The 24,296-nt window shown below is 44.7% G+C and overlaps 1 protein-coding gene across 1 annotated transcript in view; it reads left to right on the forward strand.

The window, feature by feature from the left end:
• Positions 1–24,296, forward strand: part of LOC102159067 — a 124,611-nt gene that overhangs the window by 19,883 nt on the left and 80,432 nt on the right. The window contains exons 3-8 of the mRNA XM_021065551.1: positions 1,938–1,991; positions 2,305–2,388; positions 4,986–5,051; positions 6,272–6,502; positions 7,286–7,368; positions 9,427–9,519. Coding sequence (XP_020921210.1) covers positions 1,938–1,991; positions 2,305–2,388; positions 4,986–5,051; positions 6,272–6,502; positions 7,286–7,368; positions 9,427–9,519 — 611 coding nt within the window. The remainder of the gene's footprint in view (positions 1–1,937; positions 1,992–2,304; positions 2,389–4,985; positions 5,052–6,271; positions 6,503–7,285; positions 7,369–9,426; positions 9,520–24,296) is intronic.

A 24,296-nucleotide genomic window follows, 5' to 3' on the forward strand; every position in this document is an offset into this window, starting at 1 on the left:
AGGAACTTCCATATGCTGTGGGTGCGGCCAAAAAAAAAAAAAAAGGAGTTTTCAGTAAAGGTAACAAGGTAACATTTGTAATGTGTTTTGATTGCTTTGTACAAATCTAGAGTCATCACTTAGTTTAGGAATATAAATGTCTTTATGTAACATATACACTCAAAGTATTTATGTGGTATGTTTAGAATTATAAAGGCTAGGAAAAGTACAATATGAAAAATTGTAATAATACCATGTCTTTCCCATAATATTCTAATCTTAAGGAGAATAATTTTCAAATCCTTAAAAAATTATTTCACCCTCTGGAATTCACATCTCGGGTTTAGGATAAGAAGTCATAATATCTAAGAGGTCTTTTAAGGCTCAGATCCAAGTGCATTTTTCTTACAAGATTGTGTGTGGGCTTGGTTTGAGCCTAATATGCTTTCATCTGCTTTTGTGGATACTGGAGAAGGCAGTCTAAGCAAATGTTGAATTCATTCTCTGGTAATGTCTTTTATTAGGAAGGAGAAATAGGCCCTCAGTTTGATGGAATCATCTTCCACATAGTCAAATACTGTTGTGGTTTCTCTCCCAGTCAGCTTTTTTAACATTACCTCCTGGGTTCAGGTCTTGCCAGAAGAGCCATCCAGGGAAATTTTAAGTGGAAACCTCAGGTGGGGTGTTTTCACATTCTTTTTGTATGTGTGTGCTTTTTAGGGCCACACCTACGTCATATGGAAGTTCCCAGTCTAAGGGTCAAATTGGAGCTGTAGCCACTGGCCTATACCACAACCACAGCAACACCAGATCCGAGCCACGTCTGCCACTTACACCACAGCTCATGGCAAAGCCAGATCCTTAACCCACTGAGTGAGGCCAGGAATTGAATCTTGCATCCTCATGGATCCTAGTCAGATTCATTACCACTGCGCCATGACAGGAACTCCTGTTTTCATATTCTAAAGCTAGGTTTTCAATTTTGTCCCTCAATGAAAGCAAGTTAAAGAGTAATTATTGAGTCATTTAAGACAATTTGTAAGGTGCTTCAACTTTACAAAATGGCGGCTCTCCCGTTTTGTACACATCTAGAGTCATCATTTAGCTTTGGTGTCCATCTGAGTTTATGGCAAAGGCCTGGAGGCAGTCATAGAGATTCAGATGATCCTATGGAGGAAATACCGATTTCCTCCTTTGCTGTCTTCCTCAGGCGTCATGGGACGGTGCAAGGACATCACAGCTTAACCTGGCTCTCCCCACTAGTGAAGTTCATTCATTCACACTAAGCTGGAAGTATAAGGATTGTCCTTTACAAAGGCCAAATTATTGAGACAGTAGCTAAGAGACTGGAGGTGAGGCTGAGGCATCCCCTGTGGTCTGTTCAATGAACTCAGGAGAGGTGATAAAAGAACCAAATTCCTAACACCGTGGGTACCAAGAGCCTCTGGCCATCACATCAGAAAATTTAGCCCAGAAAGAGTCCTCAGATCATTTCCCCCAGGGTCTCCTTGTGATTCAGCTTGGGGTGAAATGGAACGAGGAGCAGAGGATGGGGCACGTGGCAGTTCTGATGCACTGGACTCCTGTCAGGAAAGAGCATCTTTGGAATGCGATCTGGCAAAACATTTTTCGGTCTCCTGTTTCTGCTGTCAGTCCCATTCCTGATCTTTTCTCTCCCAAGTCAACGCCTATTTTCTCCTTTCCTTCCATGACCTGCTACTTCTTCCTTCCTTCCCGCCCAGTTGAGTCAAGCCTACCCCAGAATTTGGGGCTAAGGATTCAGTTGAATTGGAGGAAAGACTGGAAATGAGGGTTGGAATATCCCAGGTGTTACTCGGAAGCTCACCTCTCCCACTGGCCTCTCATAGAGAGGAATTATGGGTTTCCAGAAATTGCATTTTGTGGGCATACTCTTAGCATTATATGTTTTTAACTTATTTTCTTTTTGCTTTGATGAGTTCGAACATCAAGTGACCCTTGAAGCGCTACAACACTTAAATGCACTCTTTCAGGTAGGAACTGAGCAGGTGAGCTTCTAAACATTCACTGGGTAATTTGATTTTCTCTTCGGTGGTTGGTTTTTCGGTGAAAAGTACAGTCCTTTTAGTTCCTATAAAATAGCAATGAAGAGTAAATTCTCTGTAAATGTCACTTCTTAATGGAATTAGAAACAAATTGTGAATGCATCAGAACAAAAGGGATAACGTGTTAGAAGTTGACAGAGTTCAGGTAAGTCCAATCAGACATTCAGTTCTTTGGACTCTTGCTTTCAGACTAAACAAAATACAGCTATGTTCATAGCTAATTATTCTCTTTCCATCTTAGGAGTATGAGAAAAGAGGAAGACAGCTGTTGGATATGGAGACTTTCAAATGCATAATGAAGCAGAGCATGAGGTTACAGAATAAAGTAAATGGGTTTTATACATGTTGGATCGTTGAAACCACAGTTGAAACTTTAACCATAGGAACCAATTAGAACTGTGATTTCTGCCAAGACCCAGCTGACCTTCTGAACACTTTATATGGGAAAATATTTTTTAAATTACTTAGTACACTAGACCAGCAAGATACTTAGAAACTCTTCTGGAAAAGGAGAAAATGGCTCTTATCAGGTCATTGGGTATTTCCATGTGGGTTGTTTCCAAAGAGTTTGGACACTTCTCCCACCCCCAAATGCTAGAATTAAGGGTCTTAAACATTCTGTCTGCTATCTTGGTTAGCCCAGTTTTTAGTCCAGAATATGAAATCTTATTGAATATCCTAGTCCGTGCAGGCTGCCACAACAAAATACCATAAACCTGTGGCTTGTAAACAACAAGCATTTATTTCTCATGGTTCTAGAGGCTGGAATTTGGGTCAAGGTGCCTGCATGGTTGGGTCAGGGCCCTCTTCCAGGCTGTAGACGTCTCTTTGGATCCTTACAGGGCAGAAGGAGCTAGGGAGCTCTCTGGGGCCTCATTCTCAAGGTCACAAGTCCTATTTTTGAGGGCTCCATGGTCATGCCCTAAGACCTCCCAAGGGCTCCTTCCTTCCTAGTACCATCACGTTGGGCATTAGGGTTTCAGCATACAAATTGGCGGGGTGGGGGTGGGGACATCCAAACCACGGCAATGAATAAGGTTGGACCCATAAGATAAAACATCTAACAGGAGAGGCTGTTTGTGCTGTACTTGCTAAGGTTTCTTGATTACATCTTAAAGCATAGAAAAAATTATTGAAGGTGAAGTTCTATGATCTTATCCCTGGAGTTTGACCAAAACTCCACCATTGTCAAACTGTAGGCTGATCTGGTCTCCAGCTGTCCATTCTAAGCTACAAAGCCCTCAGTTTCAGTGACTAGAATGGAAGTTTAGATGGGTTTAGAGTTTCATCTGCTGTGGAGAATTGGTCATTAAATAGCACCTATTTTTCAAAAATGTCTACTCCATGTGCATAATAGTGAACAAACAAAAAAAAACTATGGGGTAGAGAGAGGAGGGCAGTTTCAATGGATGAATTATCAGGTGTTTTAACAATATCCCAAGAGTTCCTGCTGTGGTGCTACGGGATTGGCAGTTTTGCTAGGGCACCGGTTCATTCCCTTTTTGCTGCAGCTGCAGCTCAGATCTGATCCCTGGCCCAGGAACTCCATATGCTGTGGGGCAGCCAAAATAGAAAAATAAAATAAATAAATAAATAAATGCACGCCGTGAAGGAGGATGGATTAAAAAAATTCTTAAAACCAATATCCCAGATCTTTTTAACTGAAGTAGTTTACCTTCATTTTTAGCATATCCACCTACCTAGTCATCTACTCATTCTCTTCTTATTCATTCACTCATTCATTCCCCCACTCACTCATTCCATGAGTATTTATTAGTGGCACACAGAGTCAGGGAGGTCAGGGCTGGCCTAGAATTCAGCCTGGGTGCCGTGGAGCATCTAAAGCAGAACAGAGAGCCAAGGAGGCCTCCTGGAGGGGAACCTTGGGCTAAGGTTTCAGGGGCACAATGTGTAGGGTGAGCATATCAGACTAGGTAGCCTCTAGAGGAATGAGGGTCTCACCTAAGCCCTGTGGTTCCCCTGGGGATCAGAGAAGGTGATGCCCTATTTTCCTGTTTCCATATTTTCCCACGTATCTTCCCATATCTGCCTAGAATGCTCTCCTCCCTCTCTTTTTTTTTTTTCTTTTTCTTTTTAGGGCCACACCTGCAGCATATGGAGATTCCCAGGCTAGGGGTCTAATCGGAGCTGTAGCTGTCAGCCTACACCACAGCCACAGCAACGCAGGATCCGAGTCACCACAGCTCAGGGCGACGTCGGATCATTAACCCTGTGAGCGAGGACAGGGATCAAACCCACATCCTCATGGATACTAGTCAGATTCATTTATGCTGCACCACAGTGGAAACTCCCTCCTCCTATTTTTTGCCTGAGAGATAATTCTCTCTGGATTCTTATTTTGTTTTAGATTTCCAGAACTTAGGCCTAGCATGTACAGGCGTGCCCAATAACTGCTGTTGGATGAATGAATGAATGACTTTAAGGCAGTTCACTCATCATGGATTCAAAGGAGTCTGTCCTAACTTTTCCTGAAAATGAGCAACTGCTCCTCCTTTTAACCTGATAGCGGTCTGCAGTTACCTGTAACAGAGTTCATTCTGCATCAATTGCCAGTTTGCTGTGACCCCACTAGACAGAGAATGCCATGCGGGCAAGTGATACACCGTTTGGCTCTGAAGCCTCAGCATCTGGCACAAGGCTTGACATGCCATTGGTGTTCAATCTGTTTTTCTTTAAGGAGTGAGTACTCTGAGGAGGAGACATTTCAGAGATCTTTATGAGACTGACGTGCTACCTACTGCGCTAACAAGGCACCTCAGAGATCTTTGAATATTATGCATTTTTGAATATGAAATTCATAAATTGGAAAAATGAAGATTTTTGCTCTCCTTCTATATCCCCTCACCCACCAATCTAATGAATAGTTTCCTCTATCAACGGATGTATTTTTTTCCTCTCTAGAGTACTGAACAAATAGAACAACTTTTCATGAAAATAGACTATGAAGCAGTGGGCAGAATTCATTGGGTAAGTTGGGTTGTTTTTGGAATCAAACTTGCAATGAGGAAACTGTATAAAATGTTTGGTTCAACAGATTGAGCCTCTGGAGTACCCTGTGCCCCTCAGTACCTTTGCCAACTTGAAGCTGAACCAAGAGGACATGCGTGTTCACCGTTTCCGAGTTCTCGTGAGATCAAGTTATACTTGGCATAGTTAAACTAGAAATTTCAGTATCTGAGGCAAGTCCCTAGAAGGCTTTCGTAAAACCAGGGAATGAAGAACACATCCACTGCCTTAGCCAAAAGCAAAAGTGAAACACTGTGAGCAAGAAATCCTGTGAACAAGCGAAACCATATGATAATCAGGTCATTGACAAAGCAAGTGTTTAGAACAGTGACGGCCAGAGTCATTTCTCTGCAAATATTATTATCAGCATCATTATTAATGTTGCCCAGTTTGGGTTGGATGATAATGAGGGGCTGACACATCTGCTTTTAAAATTCTCTGCCATCGTATGTCAGTATCCTTCTGTTGTGTGAGGATGAGTTAAGTTCTAAAATGACGAGTTGAGCAGCATTCACCTCTCATCAGACCTTGAGCCAGCTCCCCAACCAAATCAAATACATGGGTCTTCACTGTCATCTGATTTGAAAAGGGACAGTCAGGATTTCCAGGTAAGAGAAGGGAAGCCTCTAGTGCAGTAGGGCTTTGGGGGAAGTGGAGAGAAAAATGGAGATGTCCCCATTTCCTGTGGGCATGCCTGCCCTGTCTGCTTTTCCCTGGGTGAACTGCTGAAGTTCACAACGAGGCATACATAGTGGTGGGCAGGAACTGGGCAGTCATACGTTGGGGCTCAAGTTTCAGGCCAGCCGCTTACTGGTTGTTTGGTCTTAGGCAGATTATTTAACCTTTCTGGGCTTGAGTTTCCCACTTTGTAAAATAAGGAGAGCAAGAGTTATCACGAGAACGGAGGTAAAATCCACCACCATGGCGTGGAACAGGCTGTGCTCTCAGCCATCATCATCTTCAGAGAGACAGACTGGGCAGCACGCTCCAGCCCCAGCAGAACAGGTGCACCCCAGTCACTAGCCCCGAGTTTTTGGCAGCCAAGTTCACCCCAGTGTACTCACTTTTGCTAATAATTATGTCGGGTCCAAGAAAGGATTTCTCCATGCCCTGAAGATAAAGAGAATTTTTGAAAGCTAGAAAGACAGTAGAGGTTTAATGAATTTTCCTTTATTCTTTAGGATGGCTTCTGCACATATCTGCAGTTAGCATATTCAGAGCAAGCTGATGCTTTGGCTCGACAGAAAGAGGTTTCCTTCCAGCTGCCTGCTGTGCTGCAGGGACTGTCGTACGGGGGACCCGTGCTGCGCATTCTCTCTGTGCCTGATGACACCTTAATCATGATCAGAGAAGATGGAGCCATTTATTTCTGGTCCCTGCAGCTGAAGTTGAAAAGAAGAAAGCGAGTTTTTGTATGTGATTCTCATTTGATAAGGATGCTGAATGCTCCACTTTGATTTTATTTGCTATTTTAAACTGCTCCTCAAGTGGCATGATTATAGAAATTGTGTCCTTGAATATAATATATTCGTGTTGGATTTTGCCAGTCTATGGAATGCAAATAAAATATGATCTCTATATGTAGTACAAGATAATCCTTCATTTTGCTTCTAAAATCAGATGGAGTGATGAATTACACGTGATTCTATCATGTCATTCCTCATATGTCTTAATGAATGACAAATGGAAAAGAATTTTCCATTTTTCTCCCTGTTTATATGTCAGCTTAGGTAGCTCTGCTAGGGTTTATGTTCAGAGAAGTTACTGAATCACAGAATCAGAAATTCAGAAGGCAAAATGCATTTGGAAAGTACACTTAGGATAGAAATAACAGTACCTGAATATATTCTATCCTTAAAGTCACTCTCTTATTATCTCATTCAACAAATTGATGGTGTGGGTTCCCATTGTGGCTCAGTGGTAACGAAGCTGACTGGTGTCTGTGGGGATGCTGGTTCAATCCCTGGTCCTGCTTAGTGGGTTAAAGGTCCAGTGTTGCCACAAACTAGGTGGCAGATGCAGCTTGGATCCAGTGTTACTGTAGCTGTGTTATAGGCCACAGCTGCAGCTCTGATTTGACCCCTAGCCTGTGAACTTCCAAAGACCACAGATGTGGCCACTGAAATAAATACATACATAAATACATAAAAGTAAAATGTTGAATTTTTGTTCGTTTCCGCCTTTCAACCCTTTAGGACAAGCCCATCATTCGGAAGCGCCGGTGGGTGACGGATGCCACCAGCATGCCACAGTACAACAAACTGATCCTAGGAACTGGGTGAGTGCCTGCAGCTCTTCAACTGGGAAGTGAATAATTGTTGGGCTGTGAAATTCGTTTCCATGTGTGGGTTTACACACACACACACACACACACACACACACACACACACTTGTAGTAATAGGATAAAGTATGAAGCCCTTTAAAGAATATACTAGAACTCATACATCCATCAAAACTGCCATGCAAAGCTATCACTTTGAGGCAATAATATTGTCCTTGCCTCAAACTGATGGGGTCCTCTTTTGGAATACTTCCAGAGTGAGAAAAAAATAGCCCCCTTTATTTTAGATTTAAAATAACATTCCTATTTTATTATCCATCAAAATTTAATACAGAGTGCTTTGGGCGATTTAAAAAATAAAATCCCCAGTAAAGGAAAAACTATACTCACTGCTGAGGCGTCTAAGAAGAATGTATCTCAGGCTGGGAAGAAAGATCCTGAAGGTTTTGATCAATGGGATCATGATGAAAATGAATGTGCAGCATCCTGGGTGCTGTGCAGCATCCTGGGTGCTGCGGAGCAACCTCAGTAATGGGCCAAGGTGAGGGGGTCAAGGTTAAAGCAAAAGCGCATTCAATACTGCAGTGGTGTCCTAGCTGAGGAATTAGGCTGTTTAGCAGGGGGCTGGGGGTGTGGGTAAATGAAGGGGCAGGGCTTGAAGGTGGTTCCCTCGCCCTGCCTACTGCCTTCTCCCCCCTCAAACTCCTCCCAAGCCCAGACTTGTCTGCTTTAGCAGCCCTGCTTCCCTAGGCTTCAACCACCTTAGCCAACAGTTAATACAACCTCTGGTCATCCAGGCTATTAAACACAATTAAATTTAATGTTAAGTTTAATTATTAAAATATATTCATCAATATATTAATATATTAGTATAGTTAATATTAACCATTTAAAAGCAACACATTTGGATTTCTAAATTCAGGCCAGTTTGATTTTAAGAAGTATGCACAGTAACTTTATCACATCTTTTACCCACAAAGAAGTTCAGAGATTGAAATAGTAACTTCCTAGAGACTCTGAGCTGGCAGATCAGAAGATGAGGCAAGGTGGACCACCTTGGAGGCTTGGAACCACTGGAGCTGTGTGGCAGGTGCATAGGAAGTGGAAAAGGCATTTAACACTGAGGGCAAGGCAAGGCTTTGGAATTTAGGGAGTGACCTGTATGCCCCATGGCAACAGGCTGAAGCAGTAAGTTTTTATTACACTCACAAACTTCTTGTTCTCCTAGTTAGCTCCAGAGTGGACAAGCTAACATAGGAGAGAAGGCGTCAAGGTCACAGGTTAGGAAGGAGAGCTAGGGGGAAACCGAGTTAACCTCTTAGTTATAGAAAGAGGCCTCCACCCTGCACTTTGCAGATCTAATCAGCTTTATTATTTGTAACAAAAATCAGCTCACATTTCTGAACACTTTAGAAGTCCCGGGTCCTAGACCAACCACTCCCTCATGCATCCTCTCATTTAATCCTGGCAACTCGCCTCGAAGGCAGGAACTGCTGAGCCCCATCTTACAGATGAGGGAGCTGAGGTGCCAGCCACCTGATGGGGAAGGACGGGCCCCACAGCCAATTTAGAACCAGGCAGAAGAGATGTCCCCAGACGGTGGAAGTGGGGAGGAGGCTGTCCAGCTCAGTGAGAGGCGGTGCTCAGGAGGGCTGTTTCTATTTTGTGGAATCTGTGCAATATAAAAAATGCTCTACAAAAATGAAGTAGAGGAGTTCCCGTCGTGGCGCAGTGGTTAACGAATCCGACTAGGAGCCATGAGGTTGCGGGTTCGGTCCCTGCCCTTGCTCAGTGGGTTAAGGATCCGGCGTTGCCGTGAGCTGTGGTGTAGGTTGCAGACGCGGCTCGGATCCCGCGTTGCTGTGGCTCTGGCGTAGGCCGGTGGCTATAGCTCCGATTCGACCCCTGGCCTGGGAACCTCCATATGCCGCGGGAGCGGCCCAAGAAATAGCAACAACAACAACAACAAAAACAACAACAAAAAAAAGACGAAAAAAAAAAAAAATGAAGTAGAGGCTTGAAGTTCACTCCAAGTGTGCTTGATCTCTGAACAGAAACCGCGAAATCCAGCTGTATGAGTTCTCTAACTTGGAGCCTTACTGTCAGATTGGTGGCCTGGAAGCTGTCCCTCTGAAACTGGACTACTGGTAAGAAAGGGGCATCTCCAGGGCCAGGCAGGCCTTCTGTGGGTGTCTCTTACCTGAGCACCAAACCTTTCCTCCTCTCTCCTGGGCCCTTGTGTTCACTTGTGTTCAGTCAGTAAGTGATAGGGAGCCTGTGATGACCATTCCACATGTCACAGCAGTGCCCAGAAAGCAGGGCCCTTCCTGCATCTAAGGAGGAAATGGAAGCCTCTCTAAAGCAAAAAATAGTCGTGAGGTTATGCATTTATGTTTTAAGTGTGGCTGGGTGAATGTTCCTGAGACTCAACTCTGACCACGTTACTCTGCCTTTTAATGGCTGCCGATTCCCCCTCCAATAATATCCACACCTTTCAAGGATATCCAGGTCCCCTCTGCCATCCCAGCCTCCCTCCCCACTGAGCTTCAAGAGCCTACTGAACCAAACTGAAACCCTCAAAGTGGGCCAGGTTGTTCTGGATGCTGCTCCACTCCCTAGCCATCCTTCCCACCACGTTTGCTGAACACCTTATGTGCCTTACGTGGTTGGATATGCAGACACACATGAATAAGACATGGTCCCCAAAAGGTCTCACAGTCTCACAGAGCAAGTGGTTCCTGCAGAAATCCTACCATTCTTTACAGCCCAAATGTTATCTCCTTGGAGTCCCCTGATTCCATTTCATACCCAGAAGCCCAGGGTCCCTTGCGAGCTTCCAGGGCCTATGGCTGTCTCGGCCCTACAGCATCACTGGTACAAGGTTCTGAGTAGCCCACGGGTGGCACCAACACCTCAGTCTGTGTTCTCTGGTGCCTACACACCGACTGGCACATATAGACTCTCAAGAAATGTTTGTTGAATGAGCAAATGAAAAATCTCTTATTTAAGTTGGCAAAAGGAGGACCCAATTTTATTTTTCCCTTTCCTTCTCCCTATTTCCCTTTTCTTGCTGCTCAACAATTTCGGTAAAATATATCTTTTTTTTTTTTTTTTTTTGGTCTATTTGCTATTTCTTGGGCCGCTTCCACGGCATATGGAGGTTCCCAGGCTAGGGGTCGAATCGGAGCTGTAGCCACCAGCCTACGCCAGAGCCACAGCAACTCGGGATCCGAGCCGCGTCTGCAACTTACACCACAGCTCATGGCAACGCCGGATCCTTAACCCACTGAGCAAGGGCAGGGACCGAACCCGCAACCTCATGGCTCCTAGTCGGATTCGTTAACCACTGCGCCACGACGGGAACTCCCAGTAAAATATATCTTTCATTCAGTTTTCTTCTACTATCATTTTGAATACTAAGAAATCCAGAGAAAATTTGATGGCTTTAGAAGGAAGTGATTGAAAAGCAAACTTGTAGCCAAGTGTGTCCCTGTAGAGCAAAGCCAGGCAGAGCCCTTCCCTTATATCCCTGGAGCACATGTACTGCCCTACTGGAGGCCCCATTTCTCCCCAAAGGGCTGCCCACTTGATGCCACAGGAAGGGGCCCCAGGGTCGCGGGTGGGGGCAGTGGGCGCTGGAGCCCTGCCTTGTGCTGAGGGGCCCAGGTGCCCAGCCTGGCCCAGTGAGGGCAGCACATTACTGAGTTCTGGGGATTGGATTCCTTTTACTCAAGACATCTCGGAGTTTCCTGGAAATGATAGATTGTGTTACCATTGCTTTCCAGTAGGGCTACATTGATGTGAACAGAAATAAAAACTCTGAGAGAACTCATGTGGCACCCAGCAAAGCCACTGCAGCTCAGCCCGCCTCTCGCCTCCTGCCTCTTCCACCCCCAGGCCCGGACACCGAACTCCAGCATCCAGGGGAGCTGGGCTCCTCCTGGGGCAGCTTGAGGACTTTGGGGAAGGCCACACTTTGTGGTTGTCTCGAATCTTAGCCCTTTACTCATCTCTGGGGGCCTGTCTTCATTCGCAGTCTCAGGTGGTCCATCTGCAGAGCAGATGTGATAAGGCTCATCTCCTGGGCTGTGGTGAAGAGGAAACGAGTGCCCCAGACCTAGGCCCTCACCCAGCGCCCAGCAGAACAGGTGCTCTGCACACGCTACGCCCTTCCTCTTCCCATCCTGATATGCTGGGAGCAGATGGACAGAGCAGGACAGCCCATGGGCCATCTGTCCCCTGACTGTGGCCTCAAAGCTTTTCAGAGCCCCTCCCACTGCACTTGCTGCCTTACTCAGGAGCACCAGCATCCCTGGCCTTGTTTAATTCTTTGATGCCCTCGCAGTTTCCCATTTCAAGGCCTTTGCCCTCACTGTTCCTTCTGCCTGAAACACCATGCTCACCCCACTCTACCCCCACCTTTTCCTTCTGATCTCAGTTTATTTTTATTTTATTTATTTATGTATGTATGTATTTTTGGCTGCCCCCCATAATAGTATGTGGAAGTTCCCCTGCCAGGAATTCTAAAATTGGTAAATAAAAGTAGTAGTACCCAGCTCATTGGGTTGTTAGGAGGAGTTCATAAGATTATACTTGGCAGGTACTTGTCTGGCACTTAGCGAGGGCTCTGTAAATTCTAGTTTCCATTGTGGTGATCAGGTGAACTCTTGAGAGGGCTGAGTGGAGAGCACCCCAAGTTAATAGAGGTTCCAAGGACACTGTGGTCCCAGGCTGTCAGGAGGACCTTGTCCTACCCCTCCACTCCTGGGGCCTGGAGCTGGGAGCGGGGGAGTCTTTTGCTCTGGGCTAGACATTCAAGGGTTGAATGCACAGGACACCCAGCCTCAAGGCAGGGACAGAGTGGTGAATGTGAATGTGTAAGTCTGCTCAGGCTTCCCCAACGACGTACCCCAGACTAGATGCCTTAAACAACAGAAATTCATTTTCTCCCAGTTCTGGAGGCTGTTAAGTCCAGGCTCAGGGTGCCAACCTCTTCTCTTTCTGGTGAGGGCTCTCTTCTTGGCTTGTAGTCAGCCACCTTGTCACTGTGTCCCCACATGGCCTTTCCTTGGTGTGTAGCGGAGAGAGAGAAGAGGGAGAGCTCTGAAGTTTCTCTTCTTAATCCTATCATGACAGGCCCACCTTCATAAACTCTTCTAACCCTAATTACCAACCAAAGGCCACCTCCCCAAATACTGTCATATTGGAGGTAGGGTTTTAACCTATGAATTTGAAGAAACATGAGCAATCATCCACAGAAGTGAATATTTGCTGACTTGGGTGTACACTCTAATTAGTCACCCCTCCCTTTCTGAGGGATTCATCTGGGGCGGAGCCAGTGGTATTGGCCATGCACCAATCCCATCAACCAATGGGACTGTTTGTTGATGATGTCATTCTCTGAGAGCTTCTCTATTGGACTAGGGTGAGGTTCAGGATGCCCTGCTCTTCTGATGTGAAGAATAGTTTACTCTTTTTTTTTCATTCACTTTCTTGTTTAGATTCCAGACACACCCAAAAGAAAACCAGTTTGAAACAGCACTTGTAACCCATTATAATCCCCACAGACTGGGCATGGGTGTGTGTCGGAGGGGTGGGTGGGATGTCTCTGTGTCTCCCTAAAACCTCACTTAAGGATTGATGGCTTGGTTTCTTACCGATTTCTAGCTGAGCCACCAGAACATAAACTTCACATTTTATCTCCATTTCATTTCACCACCCCCTCTCACACCCAGACCTAATCACTTAGAGCAGTATTAGAACCAACGTGGTATTTATCATAATATCCTGGGAGAGCAGGGTTCTAGTAGGAACAATGATAACTAGTTACAGGGACTGAAGGCTCCAGAGAACATTAATCATGGTGTCTGAGTGCGTTTGTGGGAGCATATTGCAAACTAATTGCTATACACAGAGCTCACTCTATTATTACCTTTAGTATACAATTTCACATACAACTTCTTTTTTGTTGCTTTCACACCACCGTAGACACATTCTGAGGTGTATCTCAGCCTGAAAATTTTTAGCTATAAAAACAAAACAGGAAGGCAAGAGAAATATTTTTGGTGAGTGATAAATGTATCTGCCTAATAAAACCCTTATATCATAGAAGACATTCAATACCTATTTTTTGACTAAATAGATGAGTACATAAAAAATAACTTTGTTTGGGGTTTTTTTGGTCTTTTTAGGGCTGCACCCATGGCATATGGAGGTTCCCAGGCTAGGATTGAATCCCAGCACAACTGCTGACTACACCACAACCACAGCAATGTGGGATCTGAGCCACGTCTGCAACCTACATCACAGCTCACGGCTTAACCCACTGAGCAAGGCCAAGGATTGAACCCGAGTCCTCATGGATACTATTCAGGTTCATTACCACTGAGCCACAATGGGAACACCCCAAAATGTGTATTTGTTTATCCCAGTTTGATCTACTGCTAGTTTGTCTGATAAACTAGGGAAAGACATTACCCTCTTTGAACATAAAATAATCTAACAACAGAAGAAGGGGGGAAAACTTTACTAAGGGATATGACATCATCACCCCAAAGGGTTTCTTGGAAGAAATCTTTATTATGTTGAGGTACTTTCCTTCTGTTCCTAGTTTGTTGAGAATTCAACAACATGAAAGGATGTTGAATTTTGTCTTATGCATCCACTATTGAGATAAGCATGAGGTTTTTATCCTACATTGTGTTAATAGGATGTACCACTTTAATTGATTTTTTTTTTTTCTTTTGTCTTTTTAGGGCCGTGCCGGCAGCACATGGAAGTTCCCAGGCTGGGTTGAATCAGAGCTGTATCTGCCAGCCTACACCACAGCCACAGCAACTCGGGATCCAAGCTGTGTCTGCGACCTACACCACAGCTCATGGCAACGCTGGATCCTTAACCCACTGAGGGAGGCCAGGGATTGAACCCACAGCCTCATGGTTTCTAGTCGGATTCGTTTCCACTCTGCCACGACGGGAACTCCGTCGCTTTAATTGATTTTTGTATGTTGAACCATCATTCCCTTCATTGTGCTGTTGGATTTGGTTTACTGGTAGTTTGTTGAGGATTTTTGTGTCTGTTGAGGATTTTTATAGGCCTGTTGTACTCTTTTCCTGTAATGTCTCTGGTCTGGCTGTGATATCAGGGTAATGCTGGCCCTATAATATGAGTTTGAAAGTGTTCTTTCCTCTTCAAATTTTTGGAAGTATTTGAGAAGGGCTGGTCTTAACTCTTTTTTAAGATATTTGATAGTAAGTTCCCACCATGGCACAGCGGAAATGAATCCGACTAGGAACCATGGGGTTTCGGGTTCGATCCCTGGCCTCACTCAGTGGGTTAAGGGTCCAGCATTGCCGTGAGCTGTGGTGTAGGTCGCAGACGCTGCTTGGCTAGCAGCAACAGCTCCGATTAGACCCCTAGCCTGGGAACCTCCATATGCTGCAGGTGTGGCCCTAAAAAGACAAAAGACAAAAAGATATGTGTATGTATGTGTGTGTGTATATATATATATTTTTTTTTTTGATAGAATTTACCAGTGCAGTCAAATAGTTCTGGGCTTTGTGGGAGGTTTTTGATTACTGATTCAGTGTCTATACTAGTTGTATCTGGTCAGACTTTTTATTTCTTCATGATGTAGTCTTGGTAGGTTTTGTTTCTAGGCATTTGTCTATTTCTTTTAGGTTATCCAGTTTGCTGATATATAATTGTTCATAGTAGTCTCTTATGTTCCTTTTTACTTCTTTTTTTTTTTCCTGCTTTTTAGGGCTGCACCCTAGGAACATATGGAGGTTCCTAGGCTAGGGGTCGAATTGGAGCTGTAGCCACTGGCCTACGCCACAGTTCATGGCAATGCCAGATCCACATCCCATTAGCCTCACTGAGCGAGGCCAGGGATCCGATGTACCTGTGTCCTCATGGATACTAGTCAGATTTGTTTCTACTGAGACACAATGGGAACTCCGCCTTTTAACTTATGTTGTCTCAGTTGTAATGTCTTTTCTTTTGTTTTTAATGTTATTTATTTGAGTCTTCTCTCATTTGCTCTTAATCTAGCAAAAAGTCTACAAATTTTCTTGCTCTTTTCAAAAAACCAACTCTTAGCTTTATTAGTTTTTCGTTTTATTTCTTTCTTTTCTAGTCTTTGTTACTGACTTCCTTCTATCAACTTGGGGCTTATTTTGTTCTTTTTTAAGCTTCTTCTTTTTTTTTTTTTTTGTCTTTTTAGGGCCACACCCACAGCACATGGAGGTTCCCAGGCTAGGGGTTGAATCAGAGCTATGGTCACTGGCCTACACCACAACCACAGCAATACCAGATCTGAGCAGTGTCTTTGACCTACACCACAGCTCGTGGCAACACCAGATCCTTAACCTACTGACTGAGGCTAGGGATCAAACCTGCATCCTCATGGTTACTAGTCAGATTCGTTTCTGCTGAGCCACGACGGGAACTCTTTCTCTTAGCTTCTTGAGGTGTAAAGTTAAGTTATTGATTTGAGATCTTTCTTCTTTTTAATGTAGGCATTTGACACTATGAACATTCTTTTTAGTACTGCTCTCACTGAAGCCCATAAGTTTTGATATGTTGTATTTTTTTTTCATTTGTCTTGAGATATTTTCTAATTTCTTTTGTATTTCTTGGTTCAATGGTTGTTCAAAAAAGTGTTTTTCCCCCACATATTCATGAATTTCCCAAATTTCTTTCTGCTCTTGATTTCTAACTTCATTCCGTTGTCATTAGAAAAGGTACTTGGTGTGTTTTCAGTCTTCTTAAATTTGTTAAGACTTGTTTTGTAACTTAACATATGAACTATCTCAGAGAAAGATCCATGTGTGCTTGAGAAAATGTGTATTCTGCTGCTATTGGGTCAGATGTTCTGGATATATCTTTTAGGTCCATCTGGTCTGTAGTGTTCTTCCAGTCCTATGTTTCCTTATTAATCATCTGTCTGGATGTTTTATCCGTTATCGAAAGTGAGGTATGGAGGTTTCCTACTACTATCGTATAGCTGTCTGTTTCTTCCTTCTACTCCATCGTGCTTCATTTATATCTCTGGTTTAGGCATCATCACCCTCTGTCTAGTTTTCCAGTCAGCTATGTTTGTTTACTCAACAAATACTACAGAAGGACCACTGTAGGCCAGACGATGTTGTGAGTACAGGGACTTCTTCAACATGCAATATGAATAAGATTTTCTGCCCTCAAGAGTGTTCATTTGAGTAGAGGGAACCGACAATAAATAATGAATGTTGTAAATATACAGGTGATACAGTATGTTAGCAGGTGATAAGTGCTATGGGCAAAAGTAAAAGTAATGCCAAGGATGTATGTGTGTGTGTGTTGGTGGGAACGAGGGGAGGGCTGTTGGTTGCTGTAATAAGTAAGGTGGTTAGAGTAGGCTTCAGTGAGAAGGTGACATTCAAACTAAAACCCAGAGGAAGCAAGGAGTGAGCCAAGGAGGCCAGGGGATATCTGCGAGAGAGTAGTGCAAGCAGAGGAACAGCAGGAACAAAAGCCTGAAGTGGGACAAGCCCCTTCACCCTGAATGTTCAGGGACTCACAGCATCCTGTCCCTGATCCCTGCCATGTGCCCATGACACCATCAGTGCCAGGCTGCACACTCACGATTTCCCACTGGACCTATTATAATAACCTCCAAAGAGACAAATCCTTTCCCTCTGTTGAGTCTTCATTATACCATAGTCTAATGGATACCATTTCTCTTTCCGTGACTCTTGCAGTAGCACCCTCTCCGGTGCTCCAGCCTCCTGCCATCCTGCTCTTCCCTCTCATATACCAAGAGCCCCTCAAGTGCTACCCTTGGCCTTCTTCTTTACCACTGTATTATCTTTCCTTTTTATGCCTTTGGCACTTTTAAAAATCCATCTCTTAACCCTTGCTCTCTAGTAGGTTCATCTTTGGGTGGATATCCTACAGGCCTTTCAGAACTGAAGTGTCAAAATAGAACTGCCCTCCCCCAATGGTGCAGTGCTTCCTGTGTTGTCTGTCTTCATTACAGCCTCCATTTCCTCATTCACCTTGAGAACCTCGGAGTTCTCTGTGGTTGCTTCCTCTCTTCCTTACCTTCTACTTGCAGTCAGTGACCGCCTCTCATCCCTCTCTCCTCTCATTTCTGTAACCACTCCTCCAGTGTGTGTCTCCACCGTCACTGACATGTTCTAGTTGATTATCTCACTGTCTCCAGCCTCTCCTCTTGACAACTTGACCCACAGACTCTGGGCAGATTTGACTCTGCTTCCAATCTTGAACAAATCTCAATACTATTTGGCTTCTATCCTAGTGGGTCAAGACCTTTTGGGACACTGATGCTTCTCATGTGATCTGCACTCCATCCCAGCTTCTTTGAAGTCCTAAATTGATCAGCATCACCATTGTTTTCTGGCTTTCATCCAAGTTTATGTGAAGACATTGGTTGGCCCTCTCAAGACATGGTTCATCCCTTAATAGCAGTCTCCCTGATGCCCCAGATGAGTCTTCTCATATAAGCGACAGAATCCCAGCCACCCTTAATGCCTTAGCACAGTCACTTTGGTTCAGGTCAAGCATATGCCCTGAGTCAAAACAGCCTGCCTTCTTTCCTTAGCTGAGTTATCAGTTGGGATCATTGATGACCCACTCCCTTATTCCTGGAAGGCTTATGTCTAGGGAAGAACTGTCTTACGTCAGTGACCAGAGACACATTCAGTGTGATCTCTTAGTGGACTGGTCTTTCTCTCTTTTTGCCACCTAACAAAAAGGCACTGATTGGCCCCTTGTGGACAGTTGTCCTGGGCCTCAGTCTCTCCATCGTCTTTCAAAACCAGGCTCAATGGTCCTCCCCATTTTGAAGGGGAAAACCAGGAGGTTTTTTCCTATGCTTTATCCTACTTTAATACAGAAGGGAAAAAATAGGGAGATGGTAGGATCATTAGGATTTAGAATAGCAAGACTCGTCAGAAACCGACTCACTTATCATAATGCTTTGCAATTTAGAAAAGTTCAAAGAAATGAAATCTGGAGCCAATCCAAGCACTGCTGGGTCCTTCCAGTTTCCTGGCTGCCCTCTTCTTTCCATTGGCATCTGCTGAGTTCGCCCTGGGTCTGGAGCCCTGGCCTAAACTCTGTATGAAAGCTTCAGGTTATTAGATGTGACAGAATGTTCTCCCAAATCCCTGGGCTGCAGCTAGTTGGGTTAAACGCCTCTCACCCTAACTCCTAGGTGAGACAATAGTCTTGTTGCTCTTATTGAGATGAAAACCCACAGATTAGCTGAAGGGGTTTCTGAAGAAGGGAGGAAATTATCAGCCCTAAATTGGGCCTCTCTGCTTCTTAAAAAGAAATCCAAGATAACCCCTTTGAAAAACTCATCTTTCTAGATTTTTATCGCCCATGACTATTGCTGTTACCGCAGTGCAATGAAATGTTTCAGATGCCTCAAATTCCAGGAATCTGGTCCCTTGCCAGAGCTGCAGAGTGATATGAATAATTTCTTATACTCGGGATGAATATGTTTCTGGGATTTTTCTGGCAGAAATACCACCAGAGTCTTTCTCTTAGAGAAGTCGGTGGTTTCACGCTTAGAGGCAGGCGCAGAGCCTCCTTTCAGGGTAAGCCACAGCACAGCAGAGATCTCCACTGAAGGCAGCTCTTTCTGTTTTTCCAAGGCTTGTTGTAAGAAAAATATGCCAATATCCAGGGGCACAAATTTGTGAAAGATTAGCCAGTGGTGCCCTACAGTTTGTTGCTGCTGATTTTAATGTACTTAGAGTAATGCTGCAAGTGTGAATCTTAGTCCATAACCTTGGAAGTGCAGGAAATAGAACGTGCTTTATTTTCTAGATCTCGAGTTCGGTTCTCTTTCTCACACCCACTCTTAAGTCACTGCAGGGCTGCCCCAATGGTGTGGTGCCACGGTTTGGGAACTGGTTGGCAGGAAGCCCCTGTAGGGCCCTGTGGCTGTCTTTTACACAGGACTGGTGGCAGACACAGGTGGCACATCTGCCTGGAGCGCCATGCAGCCACTTTTTTCACATTCCTGGGGAACCACTGCTCCCCAGGCAGCCTCTTCTGGAAAGCTGAGCTGAGTGCCCACTAGGACCCTCAGCCCTCTCTTCCTCTTCCTCCCTTGTGATTCTTTTTCCATTCTTTCCCCAGCCCAGGGAGGCTCTCCTTCTGTTCTGGGAGGAAATCCTCCTCCCCTCTGCTTCCTGCATGCCCCTCTGTTCCCACTAGCCCTTCTGACTTGCTCCTTGCTCCAGGCCTCTGCATTCCTTACCACTCTTTGAATACCCCAAGCACAGGTGCACCTCAGGGCCTTTGCATTACCATCATCCCCCCAGGAAGGAGTGTCCTTTCTGCAATCCACGAGACTCAGTCCAGTGTCACTTACTTCTCTAAGGCCTCTCTAACCATAAAATGTGCCTCCACGTTACCACACCCCCAGACCCAGAATTCCTTATTGCCCGCACCGTGCTTTATTTATCTCCATAGCAGTTATCCTCATCTGACATGATATTTGCATTTGGTTATTTATTATCCATCTCCCCATTAGAACATAAACAGCATGCTGGCAAGAACTTTATTATATGCCCTCAGCCTAGAACCATGCTGCGGACATGGTATATAGTCGGTAACTGTGTGAAGAAAGGAGTGAATGGTTGGGGGTCAGTGCCTAGCCTGTGACAGACACTGTGTGCTGGTCACTAACATTCAACTGGATGACAGAACCAAGAGTGGGTGAGAGGCCGCCCTGACTTTGACTGGGTGGTGACTGAGGCCCAGAAATCAAGGAGGCCACAAGCAGCAGGGAGCATGGAGGGAAGCATGGCCCTGAGGGGGGAATCCCTGGGGCCTCCAGGTCAAGCCATGATATTGGCTGAGGCCAAGCAGACAAGGGTGAGTGAGAGCATGAGGGCCACCCTGAGGAATGTGGGTGCAGCCTCCAGGCCAGACCTGGGGTCTTCTTGTCCACACTCAGGGTCACAGAGTTGGTCACAGAGAACTTTATCAAGGATGCTTTCTAAGTAAGCCCCTTCCGTACACATGTGCCTGGCAGTGTTGGCATGCTGTGGATACAGCAGCGAAAGAAACAGATGAAGAGCTCTGCCCTTGGGGACTTCTGTCCTGGTGGAAAGAGACAGCATAGGCAGGATCAGCAAGGAGTGTGCTGGGGCGCCAGGGCTGAGGAGAACAAATACAGCACGGAAGGGGCTAGAAGGCATGTGCCTGAGGGGACAGGGCAGTGCTCACTGGGCACCGCTAGGGGAGGGGCTGGAGGGGAGAGAACAGTGAGCCACAGGGGGTCCAGACCTGGCCGAGGCTGCGGTGGGGCCTGGTGTGGAGTCCGGTGTGGCCAGCCTGGAATGTGTGAACTGAACACATCAACAACAAAGGTCACTGTTGCTTATTCTGGGCCCAACACTGCTCTGGGCACTTGGGCTCTCTTAGTGAGTAAAATAAGCAAGAACCCTTTCCCTAGTGGAACCTGGCTTCCAGTAATAAACAGTCAATGTAACACATGATGGTATAGGGTATTAGACAGAAGGACCAGGTGAGGTGGTTGGTGTACCTGCGTGTGTTGGGAGGAGCTGGCATCATTAGCAAAAAGAGGTGGCATCATAGCCACAAGGCTGGTGGATGCACTCACTGGTGATAATGCTGCATGTGTAGGTGGTGAGGGCTGAATCCTGGACACTCAGACCTGGGTGAGCAGCGTCAAGAGCGGCTGCTACAAAGATGAGGACCCAGAATTTCAGTCAGAAGTCATTGCACTTTTGTCCGAGGTGGACAAGCCCGATGGGAATGCTATTGAGTAGGAATAGGAAGAGAGAAATGGAGGCAGCAGTATCAGCTCCTCTCTCAAGTAACTGTTGTGTAAAGGGGAGGGGGAAATGGGATGATAGCTCAAAGGGCGAGGGGGTGGAGATGAGTGTTTATTATTTTCCCCAACGAGCGAAGTAAGAACGTGTTTGCGTACTGATGGGAATGATCCAAAATATTGATGGTGCAGGAGAGAAAGGGGAGAAGTGCTGAATGACAGCTTGAGGTCGTCAGGAGGGGATGGGATCCAGGGCACAGTGCAGGGCAGACTCTAGGAGCATGGGGCCCGGGGGAAGCCTGAGGGGGTCTGGGTGCAGGAGAGTGTGTGCATGTGTGCTGGGATCTGCTGGAGGTTCTCTTTGGACGGGTTCTGTTCTCTTGGTGACTTGGGAAGCAGGGTCATCTTCTGAGAATGGGCATTGGGAAGAAGTGTTGGGGATTTTCGGAGGAAAGAGGAAGTGGGAAATGGTCTTGGAGAGTGGGAGAAGAGGGGCAGCTGCCAGGAAGCACTCAGAACTTACTTGTGGTTTGTGGTCATGAATGTGAAGTCAGACCACTCAGCACAGCGGTGTGGTTTGTCTCCGGCCACATTTTCACGTGCATGCTTGCAGGCGGTGGGTGGAAAGTCAGTTTGAATCAGGGGTGTACTTCTACCAAAGAAGAACAACAGTGAAAGAGAGAGTTGGGGGTATATAGGAGGAAGTAGTTATAATTGACCCTGGAATTTAAGCCAGATATGAAGGAAAATGAGGCACGGAAGGGCCGGGGACAGTGCAACTGTGTTAGGGCCAGTGGATTGAAAGTCCGAGAGTTAGAGCTAGAACGTAGTGTGAATAAACTGGAAAGACCAGGTAGAATATTTGAGAAGGAGATTCTGGAGGGATTCTGGGTATTATTGATGACAGAATCGAGGGTACAACCGTGGCACTGACTGGTAGAAGACAAGACCGTTAAAAGGTAGGTCAAAGAAATGATAAACCAGTAGACCAGACAGATTATTATGATTGATATTAAATCCCAAGCCAAAAAGAGTAGTTTTGGGAAGAATAACTGTGTACAGGAGGTGAACTCTATAATTTAAATCCCTATAAAAATGTGAGATCTAGAGAAAAAAATTTGGTTCACACAGTTCTTCTTGCTAATTCAGTGGAGAGCCTCTGATCTTCGTCTTCTTGAGGGACATGTATGATTTACTTTCTAATTCTTTTTTGTAAATTATTCAACTGCCCAATAGTTCTTAATATTTCCTACATTGTACATGGGCTGAACTGATCTTTGCTAGGAAAAGTACGTCAGATCTTTGCAGGTGAATGTGTCCGCATAACAGAAATACCTTGGCTGTGAGAAACTTGACTCATTCTTATCTCATTTCTTCTCTACCTAAGCAAGAAACTGACGGATAGATAATTGAATATTCCCAGAAATAAACTTAAAAAATGTGTGAGATATATCTAGAGTGATAACAACTTTTCTAAAAATATGAAAGAAAGCCCAAATAAAAGGGAAGCAACCATGTTTCTGAACGGGAAATTTTAATATTACAAAGATGTCACCTCTCTCCAAATTAAATGTCAAATTCAGTGGAATTCCAATCAAAATATCTAAGAGATTGTTTTGAAGCTCAACAAGTTGATTCTGAAGTTCATCTGGAAGAATAAATATGTGAAAATAGTCAAGAAAATGTTGAAAAAGAATAATTAGGAAAGACAGGAACTACTGGATATCAAAGCAAGCTGCTAAGTTAACAGTAAATGAAAGAGATAAGATACTGGCCAAAGGAGAGGCATATAGATCAATGACAGCCCTAAATGTATAGGGAAGATAGTATTAGATAAAACAAGCATTTCAAATTAGTGGGAGAACAGTCTAACAATTAATTACTGGCTATTTGTTAAGGGGAAAAAATTAAGCCCTTAAATCACAGGATACATAAAAATAAATTCCAAGTAAATATCTAAATATTTTTAAAGTAGACACTAGAAGAAAATATAAGAGAACATATTTAATAATAATGAGGGTGAGAAAAGTCTTTTGTAAAAGAAGAACTCTAAAGACAAAAGTCCAGAAAGGTTTAACAAACAGACTTGACAGCAAAACCAAGGAATATTCTGCGTAGTAAGAGATTAAAGTGGAAGAATTTCCAGAATAGGCCAAAAATTATTTATTTGTGTTTTTGTATGTTAATAACCACGTCATCTAAAAGAGGATTTGGGGGCACTTACAGCAATGAATATAGAATAAAATAAAAAAATAACTCATGAATGAACAAAGATGAATGAAGGTGAAGGCAAAAAACATAGAATGTCAGTGAACAAAATATATTGTATAATACCCTAAAGAGTTTTTAGAAACAAATAGCATCTTTTTCTTTGAGTTTCCTAGAAGCCAGAAAGAAGGAGGGAAACAACATCCACTGGCCATTTCATAGCGTCCATAAGGTAACAACTGAGGTGTTCAGAACACACATAGATATCTGATACCTACACAGGCAAGAAATGTCTCTAGGAGGTCTTTGGAAATAAAAAATGAGCAATAACTGAATCTAATACAACATGACAAATTATTCATCAGATTTGATGTGGCCACGTATGGGGGCATACGGTTACTAGACTTACAGTGATCATTTCACACTGTATGCAGGTCTCAGGTCATTATAGTGTACCTGAAACTAACATGCATACATCCACCATGTTCCCCCAAACGTAATGTCACCACAGAATGTCAATCAAGCCTTGTAGTCACACTGTTGGTATTCCCCAGAAACTGGCAGAGCCTCCACCTCATGCATCCTTTCCTGACCTTGACAAGACATCCAGTGACACCAAGCCTTCAGTGATTTTTGTAGATATTTCTGGCATTTGAGGGGTCACTGGGAAAGGTCACACACACAGAGTCTTGCCACTTCATTGCCCACTCTCCCCATCCCCCCCTCCTACTTTGCCTCCACCCCTTCACCTGTCTCCCAGCCACGTCCACCCAAGCCTCATCTTCCTCCAGTGCCAGCTGTTTCTCTCCCTCTGGCCCTGGCACCAGCAGTGGGTGCCCTACCCTTGGAGCCAGCCATTGACCCAAAGCAGGGCAGTGTAGCATTTCCCCCTCAAAATCT

This window comes from Sus scrofa, chromosome 11 (assembly GCF_000003025.6).
Source record: "Sus scrofa isolate TJ Tabasco breed Duroc chromosome 11, Sscrofa11.1, whole genome shotgun sequence".
In the NCBI taxonomy this organism is placed as follows: Eukaryota; Metazoa; Chordata; class Mammalia; order Artiodactyla; family Suidae; genus Sus; species Sus scrofa.